The sequence below is a fragment of the Pristiophorus japonicus genome, chromosome 7, assembly GCF_044704955.1.
Source record: "Pristiophorus japonicus isolate sPriJap1 chromosome 7, sPriJap1.hap1, whole genome shotgun sequence".
Taxonomy (NCBI): Eukaryota; Metazoa; Chordata; class Chondrichthyes; family Pristiophoridae; genus Pristiophorus; species Pristiophorus japonicus.
Window position 1 is genome coordinate 79,293,473 of NC_091983.1, and position 21,069 is coordinate 79,314,541.

At 44.9% G+C, this 21,069-nt stretch overlaps 1 protein-coding gene across 4 annotated transcripts in view; it reads left to right on the top strand.

The window, feature by feature from the left end:
- The window catches only part of ldah (lipid droplet associated hydrolase), a 414,051-nt gene that overhangs the window by 327,637 nt on the left and 65,345 nt on the right, over positions 1 to 21,069 (top strand). For all 4 annotated transcript variants that reach the window (XM_070885075.1, XM_070885076.1, XM_070885078.1 and 1 more), the window contains one exon: positions 17,213 to 17,453. In XM_070885075.1, the coding sequence (XP_070741176.1) occupies positions 17,213 to 17,453 (241 nt within the window). The remainder of the gene's footprint in view (positions 1 to 17,212; positions 17,454 to 21,069) is intronic.

Genomic DNA, 21,069 nt, shown 5'->3' on the forward strand with positions numbered 1-21,069 from the left:
AAAGGACAGGTCACAGACTGACCTTCTCTCAAGCATGGGCCTCGTGTGCATTTATACTGTGTAGTAAGGACGTATCAATGGCGACAAGAAACTGGGATTTAAACCATGCGAGCATGGCCACTAGCAGAACAGATGAGAGGTACTGTGTTAAGGAATGGTTGGGACAGAGATTCAACATTGTTAAAGCAGCACAAAGTTCTCCAGGCAGACAAGGGCAGTCAGGCATGCCCCAACATGTAGTCGAACCCAGAGGGGGAGTTCGACAGAGACAATGGCAAGCTGAACAGCGATTCACGCCATTGCAAGGGACAATGCGGCCAGTAATGGGGCCATCAACACCTGTTAATGGTGCACTCAAGGACAATAACAGGGGCAGTCAGGGACGATCAACTGGCAAGGGACCTTTTGTTTCAAACCGCAACTCATGCTGGAGGCGTGGAGGCATACATTCAGCCGGAGTTTGCAGAGATGAGCAAAATACCTGCAGAAATTGCAGAAATGGACACTGGGGGAAATCGCTGGAAGCTGAAGTTCAGCGAGTTCATGTGGAGCATGTATACAGTTCATACACCAGGACGTCACCGATAATGATGAAAGTGCTCCTCAATGGCATCCCAGTATCAATGGAGTTAGACACGGGTGCCAGCCAGTCCCTGATGGGTATGAAACAGTTCGAAAAGTTGTGGGCATCCAAGGCCAGGAGGCCAAAATTATCGCCGATTGACGCACAGCTACGGACTTACACAAAGCAGATCATTACGGTGCTAGGCAGCGCCACGGTAGTCGTGACCCACAAAGATTCGGAGAACAGGTTGCCACTCTGGATTGTCCCAGGGGACGGTCCCACACTACTGGGGAGGAGTTGGCTTGCTGTCATGAACTGGAAATGGGGCGATGTCAATACAATTTCCTCTGTGGAGCGAGTATCATGCTCACAGGTCCTGGACAAATTTGACTCATTATTTCAACCCGGCATTGGCACTTTCATGGGGGCCAAGGTAGTGATTCACATAAACCCGGACGCCAGACCAGTACACCACAAGGCCAGAGCGGTGCCGTACGTGATGCGGGAAAAGACAGAAAGCGAATTGGACCGCCTGTTGAGGGAAGGCATCATCTCGCCAGTCGAATTCAGTGACTGGGCGAGCCCGATTGTGCCGGTGCTCAAGGCGGATGGGTCGGTCAGGATATGTGGCGATTACAAGGCCACCATCAATCAGGTATCACTCCAAGACCAGTACCCGCTACCGAGAGCGGAGGACCTCTTTGCGACGCTATCCGGTGGCAAACTTTTTTCAAAATTGGACCTGACCTCAGCTTACATGATCCAGGAGCTGGCGAGTGAGTCGAAGAAGCTGACCACTATCACGACACACAAGGGGTTGTTTGAGTACAACAGATGTCCGTTCGGGATTCGCTCGGCCGCCGCGATCCCCCAACGAAATATGGAAAGCCTCCTCAAGTCGATTCCAGGGACGGTAGTTTTTCAGGACGACATCCTCATTATGGGTTACGATACTGAAGAACACCTCCACAACCTGGAGGAGGTGCTACGCAGACTGGACCGGGTAGGTCTGCGACTGAAAAAGGCGAAGTGCGTCTTCCTAGCTCCAGAGGTAGAATTCCTGGGGATGAGGGTAGCAGCAGACGGGATCAGCCCTACTGCATCCAAGACGGAAGCGATCCAGAGAGCACCCAGACCCCGTAACACGACGGAGCTGTGTTCGTTCCTGGGGCTCCTGAACTATTTTGGTAACTTTCTTCCCAAATTGAGTACGCTGCTAGAGCCGCTACATGTGCTCCTACGCAAAGGTCGCGAATGGGTCTGGGGGGGGACAGCCAGGAAAGGGCTTTTAATAGAGCACGCAATTTGTTATGTTCCAACAATCTGTTAACGCTATATGACCCATGTAAGAAACTTGTGTTAACGTGCGATGCGTCGTCCTATGGTGTCGGGTGTGTGTTGCAGCATGTCAATGCCAAGGGTCAGTTACAGCCGGTAGCTTATGCCTCCAGGAGTCTGTCCCAGGCATAAAGGGGCTACGGGATGGTAGAAAAGGAGGCGCTCGCATGTGTTTATGCGGTAAAGAAAATGCACCAGTACCTGTTTGGCAGGAAATTTGAGCTGGAGACAGATCACAAACCCCCCTTTTGGCCGACAACAAGGCCATAAATGCAAACGCATCGGCCCGCATACAGAGGTGGGCACTCACGTTAGCTGCCTATTACTACACAATTCGGCACAGACCGGGCACCGAAAACTGCGCCGATGCACTCAGCAGGCTTCCACTAGCCACCACTGAGGGGGCTACCGAGCATGGTGCTGAGATGGTCATGGCTGTTGAAGCTTTCGGAAGCGAAGGCTCACCCGTGACAGCCCGTCAGATTAAAGTCTAGACAAATAGAGACCCGCTATTGTCTCTAGTCAAGAAATGTGTCCTGAATGGGGACTGGGCAGCCACGTACAAGGCATGCCCTGAGAAATGTAAACCATTTCACAGGCGCAAGGATGAACTCTCGATTCAGGCCGATTGCCTACTGTGGGGAAACCGCGTAGTCATGCCCCAGATGGGCAGAGAGGTGTTCATCAGAGAACTCCACAATGGGCACCTGGGCATTGTCACGATGAAGGCAATTGCCAGGTCACACGTTTGGTGGCCAGGGATAGACGCAGATCTGGAACTTTGTGTTCGCAGGTGTAACACGTGTGCCCAGCTGGGCCATGCGCCCAGGGAAGCCCCCCTTAGCCCCTGGCCATGGCCCGCCAAGCCTTGGTCACGCATCCATGTGGACTACGCAGGTCCTTTCATGGGGAAAATGTTTTTGGTTGTCGTAGACGCCTACTCCAAATGGATCGAGTGTGACTTTTTAAATTCAAGCACATCCTCTGCCACGGTAGAAAGTCTACGGGCAATGTTCGCCGCCCACGGTCTACCGGACATCTTGGTCAGCGACAATGGCCCATGCTTCACAAGCACTGAATTCCAGGACTTCATGGCAGGCAATGGAATTAACCATGTTAGAACGGCATTGTCACGATGAAGGCAATTGCCAGGTCACACGTTTGGTGGCCAGGGATAGACGCAGATCTGGAACTTTGTGTTCGCAGGTGCAACACGTGTGCCCAGCTGGGCCATGCGCCCAGGGAAGCCCCCTTCAAACGGCCAGACAGAATGAGCAGTGCAGATAATCAAACAGGGGATGTTCAGATTCCAAGGGGGTTCCCTACAAACCCGCTTATCACGCCTCCTGTTGGCCTATAGATCCCGACCACACTCGCTCACAGAAGTTCCACCCGCAGAGCTACTAATGAAAAGGACGCTCAAAACCCGATTATCCCTTATACACCCCACCATGAAAGAAATTGTCGAGAGCAGGCGCCAGTCACAATATCACTACCATGACAGGAATGCGAGGGCGCGATGTATTGATGTAAATGATCCTGTTTTTGTCCTCAACTACGCTGCAGGGCCCAAATGGCTCGCAGGCACTGTGGTTGCCAAAGAGGGAAGTAGGATTCTGGTCATTAAACTTACCAATGGACAAATCTGCCGTAACATGTGGATCAAACAAAAAGGAGGTTCAGCAACCCCATAGAAGAAGCAGAGGAAGAACACGATATAGAGTTCACTCCACCACAGGTGACCGAACACCGGAACCAAAGGGAGGAGAGCCCAGTCACTGTGGGCAGTCCGGACAGGCCTGAGGCACTGCAAACAGCAGACACTCAGGCCAGCGCCCAACAACCGGAGCCCCAACTCAGGCGCTCTACAAGGGAGCGTAAACCACCAGAGAGACTCAACCTGTGATCCCAATAAGACTTTGGGGGGGAGGTGATATCATGTATTCAACCAGCATTGTAACCCATGTATAAATTGACCTAAGTTGTACACCGTGAGAACACTGACCACTAGGTGGGAGACACTCCTAACCTGGACCTTCAGGTATAAAAGGGGAAGCTCCACCCACCTTCATCACTTGAGTGCTAAGGAATAAAGGACAGGTCACAGACTGACCTCTCAAGCATGGGCCTCGTGTGCATTTATACTGTGTAGTAAGGACGTATCAGTTATTAGTTGTTTTTTGTTTTGTTCTCACCTAACCAGCCAGATCATTATCAGATACTAGTGGTGAAACAGAATGTTGTGCTGAATTTACTGTTAGCTAATGTTTGGAGCCCCTGAAGTATACTCGTCAACTATATTTCCTTTATTTCTAATAACATTAGAGCAAACATACACATGGCAGACTTGTCTTCCATTTTAAAAGAGTAGAAAACCTTATTGAACGCAGCGACCAATATAAAAATATAATTGCTCTTTGTTCCACCTAGTGACAACATTTGGTATAATTCCCATCAGTAAAATTGAACAAAGCTATTCTAGCTATTCCAACTAAAATTACACATTCATTGTGATTCAAAACTGTATTACTTATACCACGGCACGAAGGTCAGTGCAAATGAAAATTGGGAAAGGTGCGTAGTAGGCAACTGAATCGATATCGCCTAGTTAATCACCCAAATTCAAAATCAGACCATAAGAAATAGGAACAGGAGTAGGCCATACGGTCCCTCGAGCCTGCTCCGACATTTAATAAAATCATGGCTGATCTGATCATGGACTCAGCTCCACTTCCCCGCCCGCTCCCCATAACCCCTTATCCCCTTATCGTTTAAGAAACTGTCTATTTCTGTCTTCAATTTATTCAATGTCCCAGCTTCCACAGCTTTCTGAGGCAGCAAATTTCACAGATTTACAACCTCTGAGAGAAGAAATTTCGCCTCATCTCTGTTTTAAATGGGCAGCCCCTTATTCTAAGATCATGCTCTGTAGTTCTAGTCTCCCCCATCAGTGGAAACATCCTCTCTACATCCATCTTGTCAAGCCCCGTCATAATCTTACACGTTTCGATAAGACCACCTCTCATTCTTCTGAATTCCAATGAGTAGAGGCCCAACCTACTCAACCATTCCTCATAAGTCAATCCCCTCATCCCCGGAATCAACCTAGTGAACCTTCTCTGAACTACACCAAAGCAACTATATCCTTTCGTAAGTATGGAAACCAAAACTGTACGCAGTATTCCAGGTGTGACCTCATCAATACCTTATATAGCTGTGGTTAGACTTCCCTGCTTTTATACTCCATCCCCTTTGCAATAAAGGCCAAGGTACCATTGCCCTTCCTGATCACTTGTTGTAACTGTATACTATCCTTTTGTGTTTCATGCACAAGTACCCCCAGGTCCCGCTGTACTGCGGCACTTTGCAATCGTTCTCCACTTAAATAATAACTTGCTGTTTGATTTTTTTCTGCCAAAGTGCATGACCTCACACTTTCCAACATTATAGTCCATCTGCCAAATTTTTGTCCACTCATTTAGCCTGTCTATGTCCTTTTGCAGATTTTTTGTGTCCTCCTCACACATTGCTTTTCCTTCCATCTTTGTATTGTCAGCAAACTTGGCCACGCTACACTCAGTCCCTTCTTCCAAGTCGTTAATATAGATTGTAAATAGTTGGGGTCCCTATGCTCCTTGAAAGCTGAGGAGTAGTTCCTGTGCTGTTTACATTTCTGCCACCCAAATAGAATTGTGGTTTCAATTACTGTTATGTATCAAAAACAGACTGTTTCAAATGTTTATGTGTGCAGATTGACAAACCAAAGATTAGACAAATTTAATTGGCGAGTGGCACTCAAGTGCTTCCCAGAGATTATTTGAGTACTGGCATTGTGCTACTCTTTATTTTTTAATTCTGATTTACCCTGATTTTAGTTATATACATATGGAATCAGATTTTAATATTTTGTGTTTTCTTTCATGGATTAGAGAGAACATAGGAATATGAGTAGGCCATTCAGCCCCTTGAGCCTGCTCCGTCATCCAATTAGATCGTGGCTGATCTGTGCCTTGACTCCATTTACATGCCTTAGCTCCATATCCCTTGATACTCTTACCTAACAGAAATCTATCAATCTTAGAATGTTACCATCATCATTTGTAAAAAATAAATTAAATCATTATCCTTCCTCCCCTCTTAAAAACATTAACTCCTTGCTGGGGTATGGTTCTACAAGCACTGGTTTCCCATTTGGTACCTCAGCCAAGAAGCCTATTGCAGTACCCCAACCCTTGCCCTGTCTGAAGTTAGCTAACTCAGCACATCCCAGGGATCAAGCTGGATCTGAATGGTTCAGCTACTGACTGGCTAAACGTACCGTGGTGCTTGTAAATTCGAAATGAAACTAATGCACTCTTATATGGTAAGGTTTGTTTGTGTTTTGAGCCTTGAGCAAAGGTCACAATTGACATCATTAGTTTAAGGATCTATTTCTACTCAGAATAGTAAACAAACAGAAAATGCTGACCCCCAAAAATTCCCCCCATTCATTCCTGGGGGAACCCTCCCAAGCGGACAGAATTTCTACCCTCTATGTTTTTTTATGTTATACTTTGCTGGCCTCTGATCCATGCAGAGCTGAAAAAACAGTAAAATGCTCATGCAATGCTTGCCATATTGCATTGAGGATCACTTGTTTTAGTGGGCACCCATAAAAAATGTGGATATGCACTGATCTAATCAATGAAGAAGGGGGAAAAGAATCAGGAGTTCAAATATGGCATTGCTTTGTATCGCCACACAAAAACAGGTGGGTTTGGGTCAGGTAGAAAGTTAAATGTTAAAAATCTGAAACAAGAACCAATCCGCCTCGAACCCGCCCACTTCCGGTTTTAATGGAGAAAGGACAAGGGGCAGGTGACAAGCCCGCTCCCAGGAGGCAGGTTGATCGTTGAAATCTGTTAAGGAGGCTGTGTGCTTTCATTTTAACAGTGTTCCATTTTTAACCACTGTCAGCCGAGTTTCCCGGGGCATCAGGAAACACGGCAGGTAAAAGGAGACGAGAAGAGTCAGAACCATTATGTAAGTGTCTTTACAGCACTGCTTGTGGGCCAGGAGGAGCAAGAGTGTTTCCTCCCGGTCCAACAAACTTAACCGTATGCCCGCCATCCCCACACCTCCACAAACACCCCTTGACACCCCTATAATCACCAACACCTCCCGATATCAGACCCCCCCTACACAATCACCAACCCCGTCATCTCTGGCTCCCACAACTTCCCCTATCTCTCCCTGCTATCTCCAACTCTGCCTCTGATTTCTCCCGACCCCTCCCAATCTCTTCCCGACTGCCCTACCACTGATCTACCCCAAGCCCTCTCCGCCCCCCCCCCCCCCGCCTCCCATCTCTGCCTCTGATCTCTCCTCCACCTCCCGCAATCATCCGCAACCCTCCAAATCTGCTGTACCCCCCTCTCTCCCCCTTGATCCCTACTTCCAACAGCACTAAAAAGCTCCGGGGTTTCAGCCTCTTCTGCAGCATTTCCCGCCTGACAGATATCTAAGCCTGTCAATCAGGCTGGATTCTGGGTGGAGAACCTGTTTAAAAAAAACACATGGGTTGTGGAGTTAAAACTCCATGACATTCAGGAAAACCCACTCTTTTGGGTTTGCTGACCAGAACTGCTCTCCACCACTCGGAAATCCCACCCCAGCAAATATCATGGCTGTTTTGTTGATGCAATGTAAAAGGTCATTTTCCAACTTTACGGTTTCAGCAGGGAGCACATATTGGACTTTTTAATTAATGACTGGATTTCTGATGTTTGCTCCTGGTGGGCAAGACACCTCACTGAGGCCACAAAAATATCCCTATAAAAATACCCCTATAAAAATGTATATCAGCACAATGGAACAATAATAAATAAAATAACCTAGTTTTCACATTTCTGGATTTTTGACAATTTAACTTAAAAGGACTTTAGGTAATTTATATTAAAACATTGCTATTAAGTTAAATTTAGCTCACTAAGGATTAAATCTGCAGAGCAGCTGCATACTGATGAATGTGCATTAGGTCTAGACGAACTGGTTGGTGAAGTGGTGCTGCCTGCATTCTGCTTCAACTTGAAACAACGTGAGTCTTTTAGACATCCCTGTAAATATCCATGCCCATTATGTTAGGATGGCTCCATTCAGTGCAGCCAGTGGGGCAAGTTGCAGGGAATCCACACTCGAGAGGGATAGTATCTATGACTTGCCAATCCCTGCACACAGAGAGCTGGGAGAGGGTCAGTGGTCAAGTACTTAGTTTCCTGTCCAGCTAGGAAACAAAGGAGGTCTAAAAAAAACATTGTCTGATTCGGTTTGAAAGATCTGATCACGGAAACAGACAGAGAGTGAGAGTGCCCTTAAGGTAGTGCTGACTAAATTCAGAGGGAGTACAGGCCAGAAAAGTTAAATTGAGCCCAATAATAGAGACAATGTGTCATATTTTTGTTATTTTCCATGTTACAAGGAGTATTATGAAGTAAGCTGCAACTCATTGTAATTGTTATGCTTATTGCTCCACTTATTTTTTGTAAAATAAGTTAGATTGTTTATTTATATTTGTTCCCACCTCACTGAAATGTTCATTAATTCACCTTTTGGAAGATTTGAGAAGTGCAAATTGGGATGACAGTATCCAGTTCATATACTAAGGGGTTTGTTTCATTGGTTATCTTTGGCTGAATTTCTGTTAATATAGCAAAGATGTCCCAAACTATCTGTACAAATTAAGGCAATCAGCACCTCTCACCTCTTTGCCACCTTGTCCTTCCTTCAGCCTGCTAAGGTTCAACTACCTTCTCATTCGACATCCTTTGGCAATGAAACAGCCATGGAAATGATTTCCTGACCATCACAGTGAAGTGCATCTTTATGTGAGGGTTTTTGCCTGTCAGCGATGAACCATTTTCTAACAGAATTGTTGTTCTAACCAACAAATCTGAATTGCACTCCCATAATGAATATTCTGTGGCCTCCAGCACATCAGTCATTTCTCTTCTGCCAAAAACATTATCATTCCAAAAGTCTAGCTGCTTCATTGAAGTGAATCACTTCCACAGCCTTAAATCTAAACACTTCATTCACCTCATTTATTTTGCTCTCTCTCTCTCTCTCACATATATATATATATATTTAATTTATGAAATACAACAACAGCAAGAAAGATATCTTTGCATTAGCAAAACCAATTGTGAGTACTTTATCTCAGATACTAGTATTTAACCGACTGTTTTTAAAGATTCTACATTAAATTATTTGTTAGATTTATAGGCCCCAAGTTTCCACACGTGGCGAAAAAGACACACCTCAGAGCCGGGCACCTGTTTTTCGCGCCAAAAACGGCGCCGGAAAAAAAGTGCGGTATTCTCGAGCTCATTGGAGCTCGATGTCTGCTTGGTGCGGCGCACAGGGGGCGGAGCCTACCACTCGCGCCGATTTTGTAAGTAGGAGGGGACGGGTACAATTGAAATGAGGCTTCTTGGTGCCGGCAACCCTGTGCGTGCGCGTTGGAGCGTTCGCGCACGCGCAGTCTGAAGTAAACATTGGCACTCGGCCATTTTTAAAAGTGCTGCAGAAAAAGTGAAGATTTCTTTCTTGGACCCCTGCAAAGGCTTGTATTTTAATTTTCTTGATATTTCTGTTTGTGAGGGAGTGCTTTTAGCAGCACTGCTGAATAAATCACCTGCTGAAATCAGTGAGTTCAGCTTTTCACTGCTAAACTTGCAGAACCGGTGCCTGCAAATTAAGGACTGTGTGTTCGGAGAAATAAGAGTGCCAATTCAACTGTGCAATGGATCAACGTCCACCAAGAACAAAGAATTTCTTGCATGAGGAAGTGGAGATATTAGTCAACGTAATTGAGCAGAGATGGCAGGAGCTAGATACCAGCAACAGAGGTCGCATAAAAGTGCCACCAAAAGAAATGAAGAAACGCTGGAACCAAGTTGCAGAAGATTACTGCGCAGTGGTGCACACCATGATATCTGGAAGTCAGTGTAAAAAGAAATGGCACGACCTTGGTCAAGTAGTTAGTGTAAGTAATATTTCCCATTTTTAATTTAATCGTAATTGTAACCTGGCTGTCTGTATGTCCCACCTTGCAGACTGACACACTCTGTAAAAAGTTATATTTTACTCTTTGCAGAAGAAATTGGCCCACAACAAAAGGGAGGCAACTCGGACAGGAGGAGGCATGCCCAATCTGCATCCACTGACACCCTTGGAACAAAGGGTAGCTGCTATGATGAGTCGGACATGGAGTAAAGCAATCAGTACAGCACAAGCTGGGCCCGCACGCGAGGAAGAGGGTAAGTCCTGAAAATGCATCATGGCCCTTTAAATCAACCTGCTGCCTGGCCTGCTATGTGTGAGAGTACTCATGCCACCCACCCGGCCCCCTCCCTTGCTGTTAAGCATTTGACTGTTCTGATGTATTTTGCAGAACATGATGATGATGATGATGATGATGACGATGCTGCTGCTGCCAACCCTGAGGATCCTGAGGGTACAGAACAAGAACCAGTACAACCAGCTGCGGACGAACCAGACTGGATGATGGCAGCGATGACTGAAATGTCTGCAGGGGAGAGCTTCCAATTTAATGTTTATGAGCCCCATCAAGGGGCATCAGAGTTTCAACCCCTAGCATAGGTCTTAGTTCCACCTTCCATGCTTTCGCTTCCGATGTTGCGGGTCCCAGTGGTGCTACTGGTATAATGCAGCATTCTAGTCAGTGCACTACCGTCCCAGCCTGCGCCTCCCTCTCGCATAGGTTCTGGTTCCACCTACTGTGGTTTTGATTCCGACGCTTCGGGTCCCAGTGTTGCTGCTGATATCATGAAGCACTTTACACCCATTCGTCCAACATCCCAGCCTACGGCTCACACTCGAGTGCTGTCGTCTGGAACACCGAGCGTCCTACCGTTCCAGCCCGAGCCTCTCCCTCTAGTTCTGCCGTCTGCAACACAGAGCATCCCACCATTCCAGCTGGAGCCTCTCCCTCCAGTTCAGCCGTCTGGAACACAGAGCGTCCCACAGTCCCAGCCTGCGCCTCCCTGTGTAGTGCTGCCACTTGCAACACCGAGCATCCCACCGTCCGTGTCCGCGCCTCCCAGTTTAGTGGTGCCACGAGGCAGACCCAGGCAGAGGAGAAGGAGATTGGAGACACGCTCTCCTGAGATGCAGCGTGCAACAGATGCGGCTCAGGTTGTGGCATTGGGTATAGAGACCAATGAGCTTACCCGATCACTCATCGGTGGCGTCAGTGCAGTAGGTGAAGAGTTGATGGTCCTGACGGGAGAAATAGCAGTAATGACACGGGAACTTAGGGAGGGAATGTCCGAGGGAGTGCAATCGACGGCTCAGGCCGTCAGGGAGGGCATGCAAGTGTCGGCACAGGCCGTCAGGGAGGGCCTGGTTGAGGCAGCTGCTGCAATAAGGGCACACAGCCCAGCCAATCAAATGACACCCCCATGAGGAAGTGAACATTCACTGAGATATGGATGAGACATGGTTGCAGCCTTTCTTTGCTGCTTTTGTTCTTGTTCTTGATGTAGCTGTAGTAGCGTTTTTCAAATTGAAATTGTTTTGTAAGTTTTGTAACTTTACAACTTATAAGGGATCTTATGGTTTTTAAGTGATCTTATAATGTAAATGCTCTCACATTTTTTTGTATCTTATTTAATTTTGCACCTAAAAAGTGATCCTGAAGTTTAAGTGTTCTTCAGAGTGTAAGATTTTTCACAATGAAACTGTTTTGTAAGTTTTGTAACTTTACAACATATAAGTGATCTCAGGGTTTTCAAGTGATCTTCTAGTGTAAATGCTCTCACATTCTGTAAATTATTTAATTTTGCATCTAAAAAGTGATCTTGAAGTGTAAGTGATCTTAGAGTGTAAAATTTTTCACATAGAAAGTGTTTTGTAACTTTTGTAACTTTACAAGTTTGTAAGTGATCTTAAAGTTTTTAAGTGATCTTCAAGAGTCATATTAAAAAGTATAGTTTGATACAACAAATATTTTATTAGAGTGACGTTAACTTTTCAATAAAATATTTTTTCATTAAAACTGTTTCATGTTCCATTAACACAACACAACGTAGGAACAACTGCAAAAAATAAACATGTCCATATGCAAAAGTGGTCGCAGAGCCCTCAGGCATCAGCAGTTGAAGCGTTCACGGATGAGCTGCTGGCGCAAGTCTCGAGCAATCGTTAAAGGGGCACGATGGACAGCCCTCCTCCGACCTCGTGCTCCGGCATCAGCACTTGCATGCTTTCCTGATTGTCGTTATCATCCACATCCTGGTCTTCCAAAATTCTATCATCATGCACTGGACCCTCACGTCGGTCTTCAGGTTCCACTACCAGCTCCTGCTGCCTCATGATGGCGAAGTTATGAAGCATGCAGCACACAACAGTGAAGTGACCGACAATCTGAGGAGAGTATTGCAATTGTCCTCCAGAATGGTCCAGGCATTGGAATCGCTGTTTCAATATGCCAATGGTCCTCTCAATGATGCTGCGTGTCGCAATGTGCGCCATGTTGTATTGACGGTCAGCTTCTGTCCGTGTCACGCGTATGGGCATCATGAGCCAGGTGGTCAGGCCGTACCCTTTGTCTCCCAGTAGCCAGCTCTGCCCTTCTGGCTGCTGCTCAAACATGTCAGATAGAACGCTGTCGCGTAGGATGAACGCATCGTGGGTGCTGCCAGGGTATCTCGCATCGACTGACATGATGCACTGTTTGTCGTCACACACGAGCTGCACATTGATGGAGTGGAAACCTTTCCTATTTCGGTACTGCTCAGATTCCTCCACGGGTGCTCGCAAGGCTATGTGGGTACAATCAATGCAGCCCTGTACCTTTGGGAAGCCGGCAATCCTGAAGAAGCCCACAGCCCTCTCATGGATCGCTTGTGCGGTCATTGGGAAATTGATGAAGTCATTCCTTCGCGCATAAAGTGCAGCCGTGACCTGGTAAACGCAGGCATGTATTGCACGTTGAGAGATGGCACACATATCTCCAGTTGTAGCCTGAAACGATCCTGAGGCATAGAAAGAAAATGCAGCTGTTACCTTCACTTCAACAGACAAGGCAGTTGTCCTTCTGCTTCTGGGCTGCAAATCTGCTCTCACCATATCACAGATCTCAGTAACAACTTCTCTGCGAAAACGCAGCCTTTTCACACAATCAGCCTCGCTCATGTCCAGGTACGAGTGCCTGGTTTGATATTGTCGACGTGGGTAAGGTCTCCCGCCCATCAACCTATGGGCTACGACGTTCCTGGTGCGGTGAGCTCTAATCAATTCTCTCCTATGCAGTGAATTGATGGCAAACCATTGCATAATACGTGGTGTTGACAATGCAGCACCCATTCTGCAAATTTAAATATATGTGGCTGCCTCTCCCTGTCCAAATGGCCTCAGTCCCCCTCACAGCTCGAAGGCTGCTGCTGTATCTTTGGCTGCCGGCCAGCCACTGACGCCGCCCCTAAAGCGTGGCCGAATGGCCTCAAGAACCTTAATGAGCTGCGTGTGTCCTGCGTTGATTCTTCAGCTGCCGGCCAGCCACTGACGCCGCTGCAATCCCATGGCCGAATGGCCTCAAGTCCGTCCGGGTGCTGCATCTTCGCGGGGAATGAAGGCCTGCCTCAAGCACCGCAGCTCAGCTCAAAGGCTGCTTGCTGCCTGCCGCTGCCGTCGAGACACTGACGCCACACCGCTGCCTGAAAGGCCTGCCTGACGCACTTTCACACAGGTAGGAACATGGTTTATTTAATCTTTTCTTTGCTTATAAATTTTTATTCAGGTTGGATTTATTTGTATAATATTTGTATAAGTATAACTAAGGATTGATTGTAGAATTTAATGACTTCCCTTTCTCCCCTCCCCCCCACCCCCACCTCATTCCCGACACCTAAATTGTAACCTGCGCCTGATTTTTTAAAGTGTAGACAAGGTTTTTTCAAGCGTACAAAAATCTTCACTTACTCCATTCTAAGTTAGTTTGGAGTACGTTTTCACTGTGGAAACTTTGAAATCAGGCGTCAGTGGCCGGACACGCCCCCTTTTGAAAAAAAAATTCTGTTCCAAAGTGAAACTGTTCTACCTGACTGGAACTGCAGAAAACTAAATGTGGAGAATTCCGATTTCTAAGATACTCCGTTCTACACCAGTTGCTCCTAAAAATCAGGAGCAAATCATGTGGAAACTTGGGGCCTTAAGAACTGGGGAATGTCGTGAAATGATGTCTGAAAATGGTCTAGGTTACTTGAACCAAACTCGTATTAAAGCCAGGAGAAGGGAAAGGAGCAAAACATCAGAAAATCCTGTGTGGTTTGTCATCTAACTAGGATACTCTTGATGCAGAGTGGTGTTGAGTAAGTGAAGTAAAGTGCCTTGACCTCAGTGATGCTGTTTGTATGTTTCTGTGAACAGCCTGAAAGAAATTTTGATTAATGTGACATTCTGTCAAATTGGACTGCAGTTCACCATTAAGTATATCATTATGCTATCTTTGAAAAATGTAGAGGATTTTAACTGACATATAATAGCTTTGTGTGCCAGCACAATGAAGTTTAAAAAAAGCGTGTAACGAACGACGTCAAATATATATCAAAAATATGTGTTACATTTGACAAGTAGGTTATACAATACTTTACATGCAGATTAAAAGGGCCTCTGCTTTACAGTTTGTTGCAGATTTTTTAACTCCATTTAGTTGGTCTGTCACTTATATTTCTTAGATGTGGATTAAAGACATAGTTAATCGAAGTTTTGAAATTGGCAAGTCAAAAAGCCCAGTAGTCACTGGTGATGCTTTCATTGCTCAAATTAAGTATTGTTTTATTTTTAGTCCTCTATTGCTGCTGGTGATGGTTGTAATGTGGGAAGGTTAGAGGATGTTTTCCTCATATACAGACATTTCAGAGTGACTGCAATAACTTAAAAATATTCCACTAAGTTTTTAATTGTTTTGTCACCAAAACTTAAAGAAATGTCATGAGATGTCATCTCATCAGATACTAGACTTATTTTGAAAATTTGCACCTTCAGAACATTTTACACTTCATGCATAAGAAATAAAATGATTTATGTCTTATCAGATTTTAACCAATTTTATATGTTTTCTTTGACTGAATATGTAGTTCTTGAAAAAGGACCATACACATCTTCCATATGTAAGAAGCAACCTGCCACCTCAATAATTTAGTGATTTTCCCCAGATTTGACAAGCATTTCCGTCTCTCCACTTTCTGGGTTCTTTGGAATCCAGACATGCTTGGGATAGTGAATTTCTGTAAATAATCTGTACTAAGCACTTTGATCTGTCATCTTGACAACCTGCATTTCAGTGAACTTTTAGTTCTCTGCTCTGTTAAGTTTCTGGAAATCGTACCTGCTTAAACTTAATCCCATAAACACTAACTTGAAAATTTTCCAATTTAAAGAGTTTGTGGCCAATGTTCAGTGGCTCCGCCAGGCATAAATGGGGTACTAGCAGCCCAAAAATGGTGTCAATTCACTTACTGCTCCATTAACGCTGGCATTCCAGCTACTGCCATCTTGGGTAGGGTCCTAAGATGGGTGGCCTGAGCACCTGCCTGTTTCATGTGGGTGGCCACTTGTGATGTGGAAATCGAGATCCTACGAGTTTCAATTTTCAGCTTCAGAATTCTATCTCTATTTCTTTCACTTTTCTCTCCTCTTCTGTTGCTATTTCTCTGTCCTTTCAGGTTGGCGGAGAAGATTCAACCAGGACCCCAAGCTGGTATTGGGGAGCAGGAGGAGATCTGGCCAAGGCTGCAGGTCAGCATTGAGGAGCAGGAGAGGAATACAGCCAGGGCCACAGACCATTGTTGGGGAACATGAGGGCAACAAGAGGCACTTGAAGAGCACAGGCAGCAGGAGGGGTCAGTCCAGCACAGATACCCAGCACATAAAGAGGCTCAATTGCAGCTTCTTTTTTTGAAAGAGTTGTAAAAAATAACTTTAAACAATATATAGAAAATAAGTGGGAATGGTTTCCACTTATGAGGAAGAGCATAACTAGGGGCCATCAATATAAGATAGTCACCAAGAAATCCAATAGGGAATTCAGAAGAAAATTACTTCCCCAAAGAATGGTGAGAATGTGGAACTCGCTACCACAAGGAGTGGTTGAAGCAAATAGCATAGATGCATTTAAGAGGAGGCTGGACAAGCTAATGAGGGAGAAGGGAATAGAGGGTTATGCTGATAGATCTAGATGAGAAAAGACTGGAGGAGGCTCGAGTGGAGCATAAACATCGGCATGGACTGGTTGGGCTTAATGGCCTGTTTCTGTGTCGTATATCCTATGTAATCCTAGGTAAAATAGTCTAGAGAACATTCTGGGGGGTACTGCAAGAGGCAAAAGCCCCCATTTCAGTAAGCATCATGCATATGGTGTTGTGGAGTATAACACCAAATGGTAGCTGCCTTGGAAATGCAAATATGGTGATTGGAGGACTCAAAGGTAAGTATTTATGGACAAATTTACTTTAAACGTGATAGCACACGTGGCAGCCAGGCATTAGGAAAATAGTGTGCTGCGACAGCAAGTGTTACTTCCTGGGACTACAGGAAGGAAGTGATACAAACAATATATTATTGACAAATGGATAGATATTGGAGCTATTTCTCGATCGTTTACCGTTTTCAACAATTTTACAGGCCCTTTTCGTCTTCATTCACCAAGAAAGAAGCATGACAAACATATTCCACAAGCTAATGATTACTATATACCACAAAGTGTTGCTTATTTGATGTGTGTGCATCCTGGTTAACCTTTCTCTCCCTCCCACTGAATGCAAACAAAATTGAAAGAACAAAGTTGCAAGATTCACTTAACATTAATTATTGAATTATGGAAGTGCATGATTAATGTAGAAAAGCATATCTGTGATTTCCATCGATTAAACAAATACTTTTCTGGTGTTTGTTTTAAAAAAATAAGGTACAAATGGTTGCAATATTGTTAAAAGCTATATGGAAGACATAAAAAGAATTAACCTGTGTTTCTGTGCACTGTCTCCTGTGGCAGTACAATACTCTCTAAATTAGTAAGTTATGAACCATTTTTCTTTGGAATTTGACATGGGCTTTCAGTGTTACCAGGCTACTAGTTCGGCTAGTTCAGGCATTTCAGGCAGCCTGTAATTATCTGCAAAGGTTATTAATGTACCTGACAAACCTCACTTCACTTCAAAAGAAGGGGGAAACAAGGGCACTATTTCCAGAATTTGATACAGTGCCAGAGGCTTTACTTATTTGAGTTTTCTCTCACTGGTTCCACAGGTTCTGAAAGCGGTATTACTTTTTCCAACAATTGAACGCATGGCCGAGTCACCACAAGGCAAGCTTATGACACCAGTACTATGCAAACTTCGCTTCCTGATGTATGTTCCAATCTACTTCCTTTCTTTTCTGCCAGAAAGCGTCAAGGCCTCGTTGGTGAGGTGGGCGCTGCAGGGCCTACATTCTCTGGATGAAGCTACTGTCTCTGCCTCTCTTAATCTCTTCAGTGTGGATTGTGCAGGTGAGTCTAACCATCCCCCAACACCACCCACCTTTTTATCTTTAATATAGAACTTCCCTAGTTTTAGAAATGTAGATATTTTTAAGAAAACAGCAACATGATCATCTACTCTTAAAGCATCTTTTTCTATCATAGTTGGTGTAATACAACGTATAGATTTTTAAAGCAGGCGAAGACAATTAATAGCATGTATTCTGTTTTCCTGTACATGCAAACAAACTGACAACATTTTTATGTGTTTATTAACTGCTGTTATTAAGCATAGATCGGTGTACCTTTTTGGACAACCTATCAAGAAGCTGCAGCAGTCATTAATAAACAACTGCTGTAACGTCCTTTCCTGTCTTGAAAAGCCAAAGGTATCCTTTGAATTGACTGGCCAACTTTAGCATTTTTTTTAATACTAAATTACTGTTGAGTGTAAAGCAACACAGCTCAAGACTATAAACACTTTAACATTACAAAGTGATGACTGAGTGTACTGTAATTCTAAAAAAGTCCATGTGAATTTCTGTCCTATTATAAAATGAGCCATAAAATATGTAATAAAGCAAATTATGTGGCCTTATATGTGTAATAATTGCCAGGCTGGTTTGGACTGGAAAGAAACTGTAGGATGGGTCATGGTGGAGGTTCTCGTTTTCACCCATACTTCATGTCCAAAGCAGTCTCCTGAAAATCCAGTTCATAGCAAAATAATATTTTGATTACGTTAAACACCTCGTATTAATTTGTGGTAGAAATGTTCATCCTGTTATCTGATACACATGCTCCATATCAATACCAAAATCTGATCCTGGACGCAATTATTTCTCTTGGGGAAGGGGTCATCTGTAATGAATCACCATATAATTAAAGTAAAACTGATGTGTGTTTATTCTCTAGGCCATAAAGCCTGACAATGTGAGGGAATTGGATTAACATTAGAAGAGATACAGCTATAAACCCAGGCTGTTGATTCCACAAAGGAATGTACAGGACCCAAAGAGACCATTGTGCTCCATCTAGCCTGTCCCAAACACCATGTGTATCAATTCAACAGCATTGTACAGTCAGGCTCAGTAACTCCAAACAAGTTTAACAGTTGTCATAATTCTATTAACAGAAATGTTCCACCAAAAAAGCAATAAAATACAGAAAAGAAAATGGTAAAATTAATGGTTCCTTGTAACTTAATTTCAAAGGAGTGTTGATGGTAACACGTATCCATTAAGGCCATTGCTAGCTTCCCTGATTGGCTTTGTGGGTAAATGTAGCATGTGGGCCTCGGCTTTCCACCCTGCCTTGCCTGGTGGAGTCCTGTATATCCAGCAGGGCAGGACTCTACCCATCCCAGAGATTCCCCACTGACCTGGCCATATTTCCCTTCCCTGAGTCAATTACATGCAGCATGTGGGTTTCCTGGCCTCCACTCTGGACTGCCGCCAGAATGGGGATGGAGATGTACACAGGTCCCTCATCGATTTGGGCCTCAGCACCTCCGCTGCTGACATCTGAATACTGGACACTAGGGTGCGAATTTTCGGCTCTCCGCTCTGTTTTTCGCCCCAGAGCGGTGGCAATGGCATCGGTGAGGTCTTCTAGGCGGGCAGTCAGCCTCCAGCACCCCGCAGGGATCCTCAGGTCCAGTTTTGCGGTGGCGCAGAGCAACACTGCCCGGAAGAGCTGCGCGGTGTGCAACGCCCCTTGTTGTGACACCAGCAGAGTTTTGACTCCCACCCGACCAGCATACCCCAAAACAAGCCCCGCAATGAATGCCTGGGAAATCAGGCGGTCCAATGATACCGACAGCGGAGAGGTAAGTAATGGACTCCGAAGGTAAGTGTGATTGTTTTTTCTTTAAAGTTTTTTTGTGATTTGTGTTGTGGTGGCATGGGCGATGTTTTGAGAATGTTTTTGCGGCTTTTTTAAGAATCCCCCCCCCCCCATCCCCCGCCCCACTCAGGCTTCTCTCGGAGCACTTGTGGGCCCAGCTCTTTACCTCAGGAGTTTCCCATGCTAGCGCCCAAGAGAGGTGTACAATGCCTCCCTGAGTGCAGCGCCCCTGACTCAGGGCCCAGCTGCCCAATGTTACTTACTGAGGTGCAAACTATTCCCGGGCGCAAATTTTACTGCCCCGCCGCCATTACCGCCCCAAAAATATCAAAGCCAAAAATCCAACCCTGGAAACCAAAAGGCAGCCTCTTTGTCCAGCACTCAAAGGGTACAAATGGTGGGAAACAGAGGGATAGGATAGAGGGAGCAAAGTTTTGGATGAGCTGATGGAGGATGGGAGGCCAACCAGGGGACCATTGGAGTTGTCAAGTCTGGAGGTGAGAAATGCATGGCTAAGGGTTTCAGCAGCAGATGGGCTGAAGATTTGTCGGAATTGCGAGCAAACCGATCTGAAACTACTGTTCTATTACACCATTGTGACATTTTTCTGTTTCCAACACCAACCATCCTGAGACCTGTCTCAGTGAGATTGCCAATTGGTGCTGTATATGGAACAATTTTGTTCTGGGCTGCTTTTGAGTCCAGGTTTCAGAGCTGGAAGGCAGTGCACACCACCTCAGCTATAAAAATATGTTTTAAATGCTATAAATATGTATGTTTATATATAAGAAGGAAGAAGACTTGCATTTATATAGTGCCTTTCATGACCACCGGATGTCCCAAAGTGCCGTACAACCAATGAAGTACTTATTGAAGTGTAGTCACTGTTGTAATGTAGGAAACACAGCAGCCAATTTGTGCACAGCAGCTCCCACAAACCGCAATGTGATAATGACCAGATGATCTGTTTTTAATTATGTTGATTGAGGGATGAATATTAGCCAGGACACAGGGGATAACTCCCTTGCTCTTCTTCGAAATAGTGGCATAGGATCTTTTACATCCACCTGAGAGGGCAGACGGGGCCTCGGTTTAATGTCTCATCCGAAAGACGGCACCTCGGACAATGCAGCATTCCCTCAGCACTGCAGTGGAGTGTCAGCCTAGATTTTTGTGCACAAGTCTCTGGAGTGGGACTTGAACCCAGAACTTTTTGACTCAGAGACAGGGGTACTATCAACTGAGGCATGGCTGACAATATTTGTAATACTAGATATTGTGAAGTAAAATGAAAATAGTAGATACTGTATGACAAAAGCACATTTCTCATTAATATTTTCTAATTAAGCTGAAAAATGGTTCTTTATTGATCATTTTCATGTAGAAATGGTACATCAGTCATCAGTCAGTTAAGCAATTCACCTCCCCTGGTCTTGTCACTCCAGTACAATTGTCAGTAAAAGGAAACCCCCCCTACAGATCCTAATCTCAAAATGAGGGTGACTGTTTAATCATGCTGTTAGGTGACATAATCAAAGGATGTTTGAAGAATAGCTTTGGTGCATTCAAGTTGTTTTATAATTGAGGTTCTTAGCTTTTTCTATTTCAAGCAGTGTGCTCAATAGAGTGCTCCATTAAGTTCATCTGTTAACTTGTTGGCCAAGCTTGGTAAAAAGATCAAGTGAAGATCACTACTTCAACTATTTAGCCATTTCTGCTCAACATAAGAACATAAGAACATAAGAACATAAGAATTAGGAACAGGAGTAGGCCATCTAGCCCCTCGAGCCTGCTCCGCCAT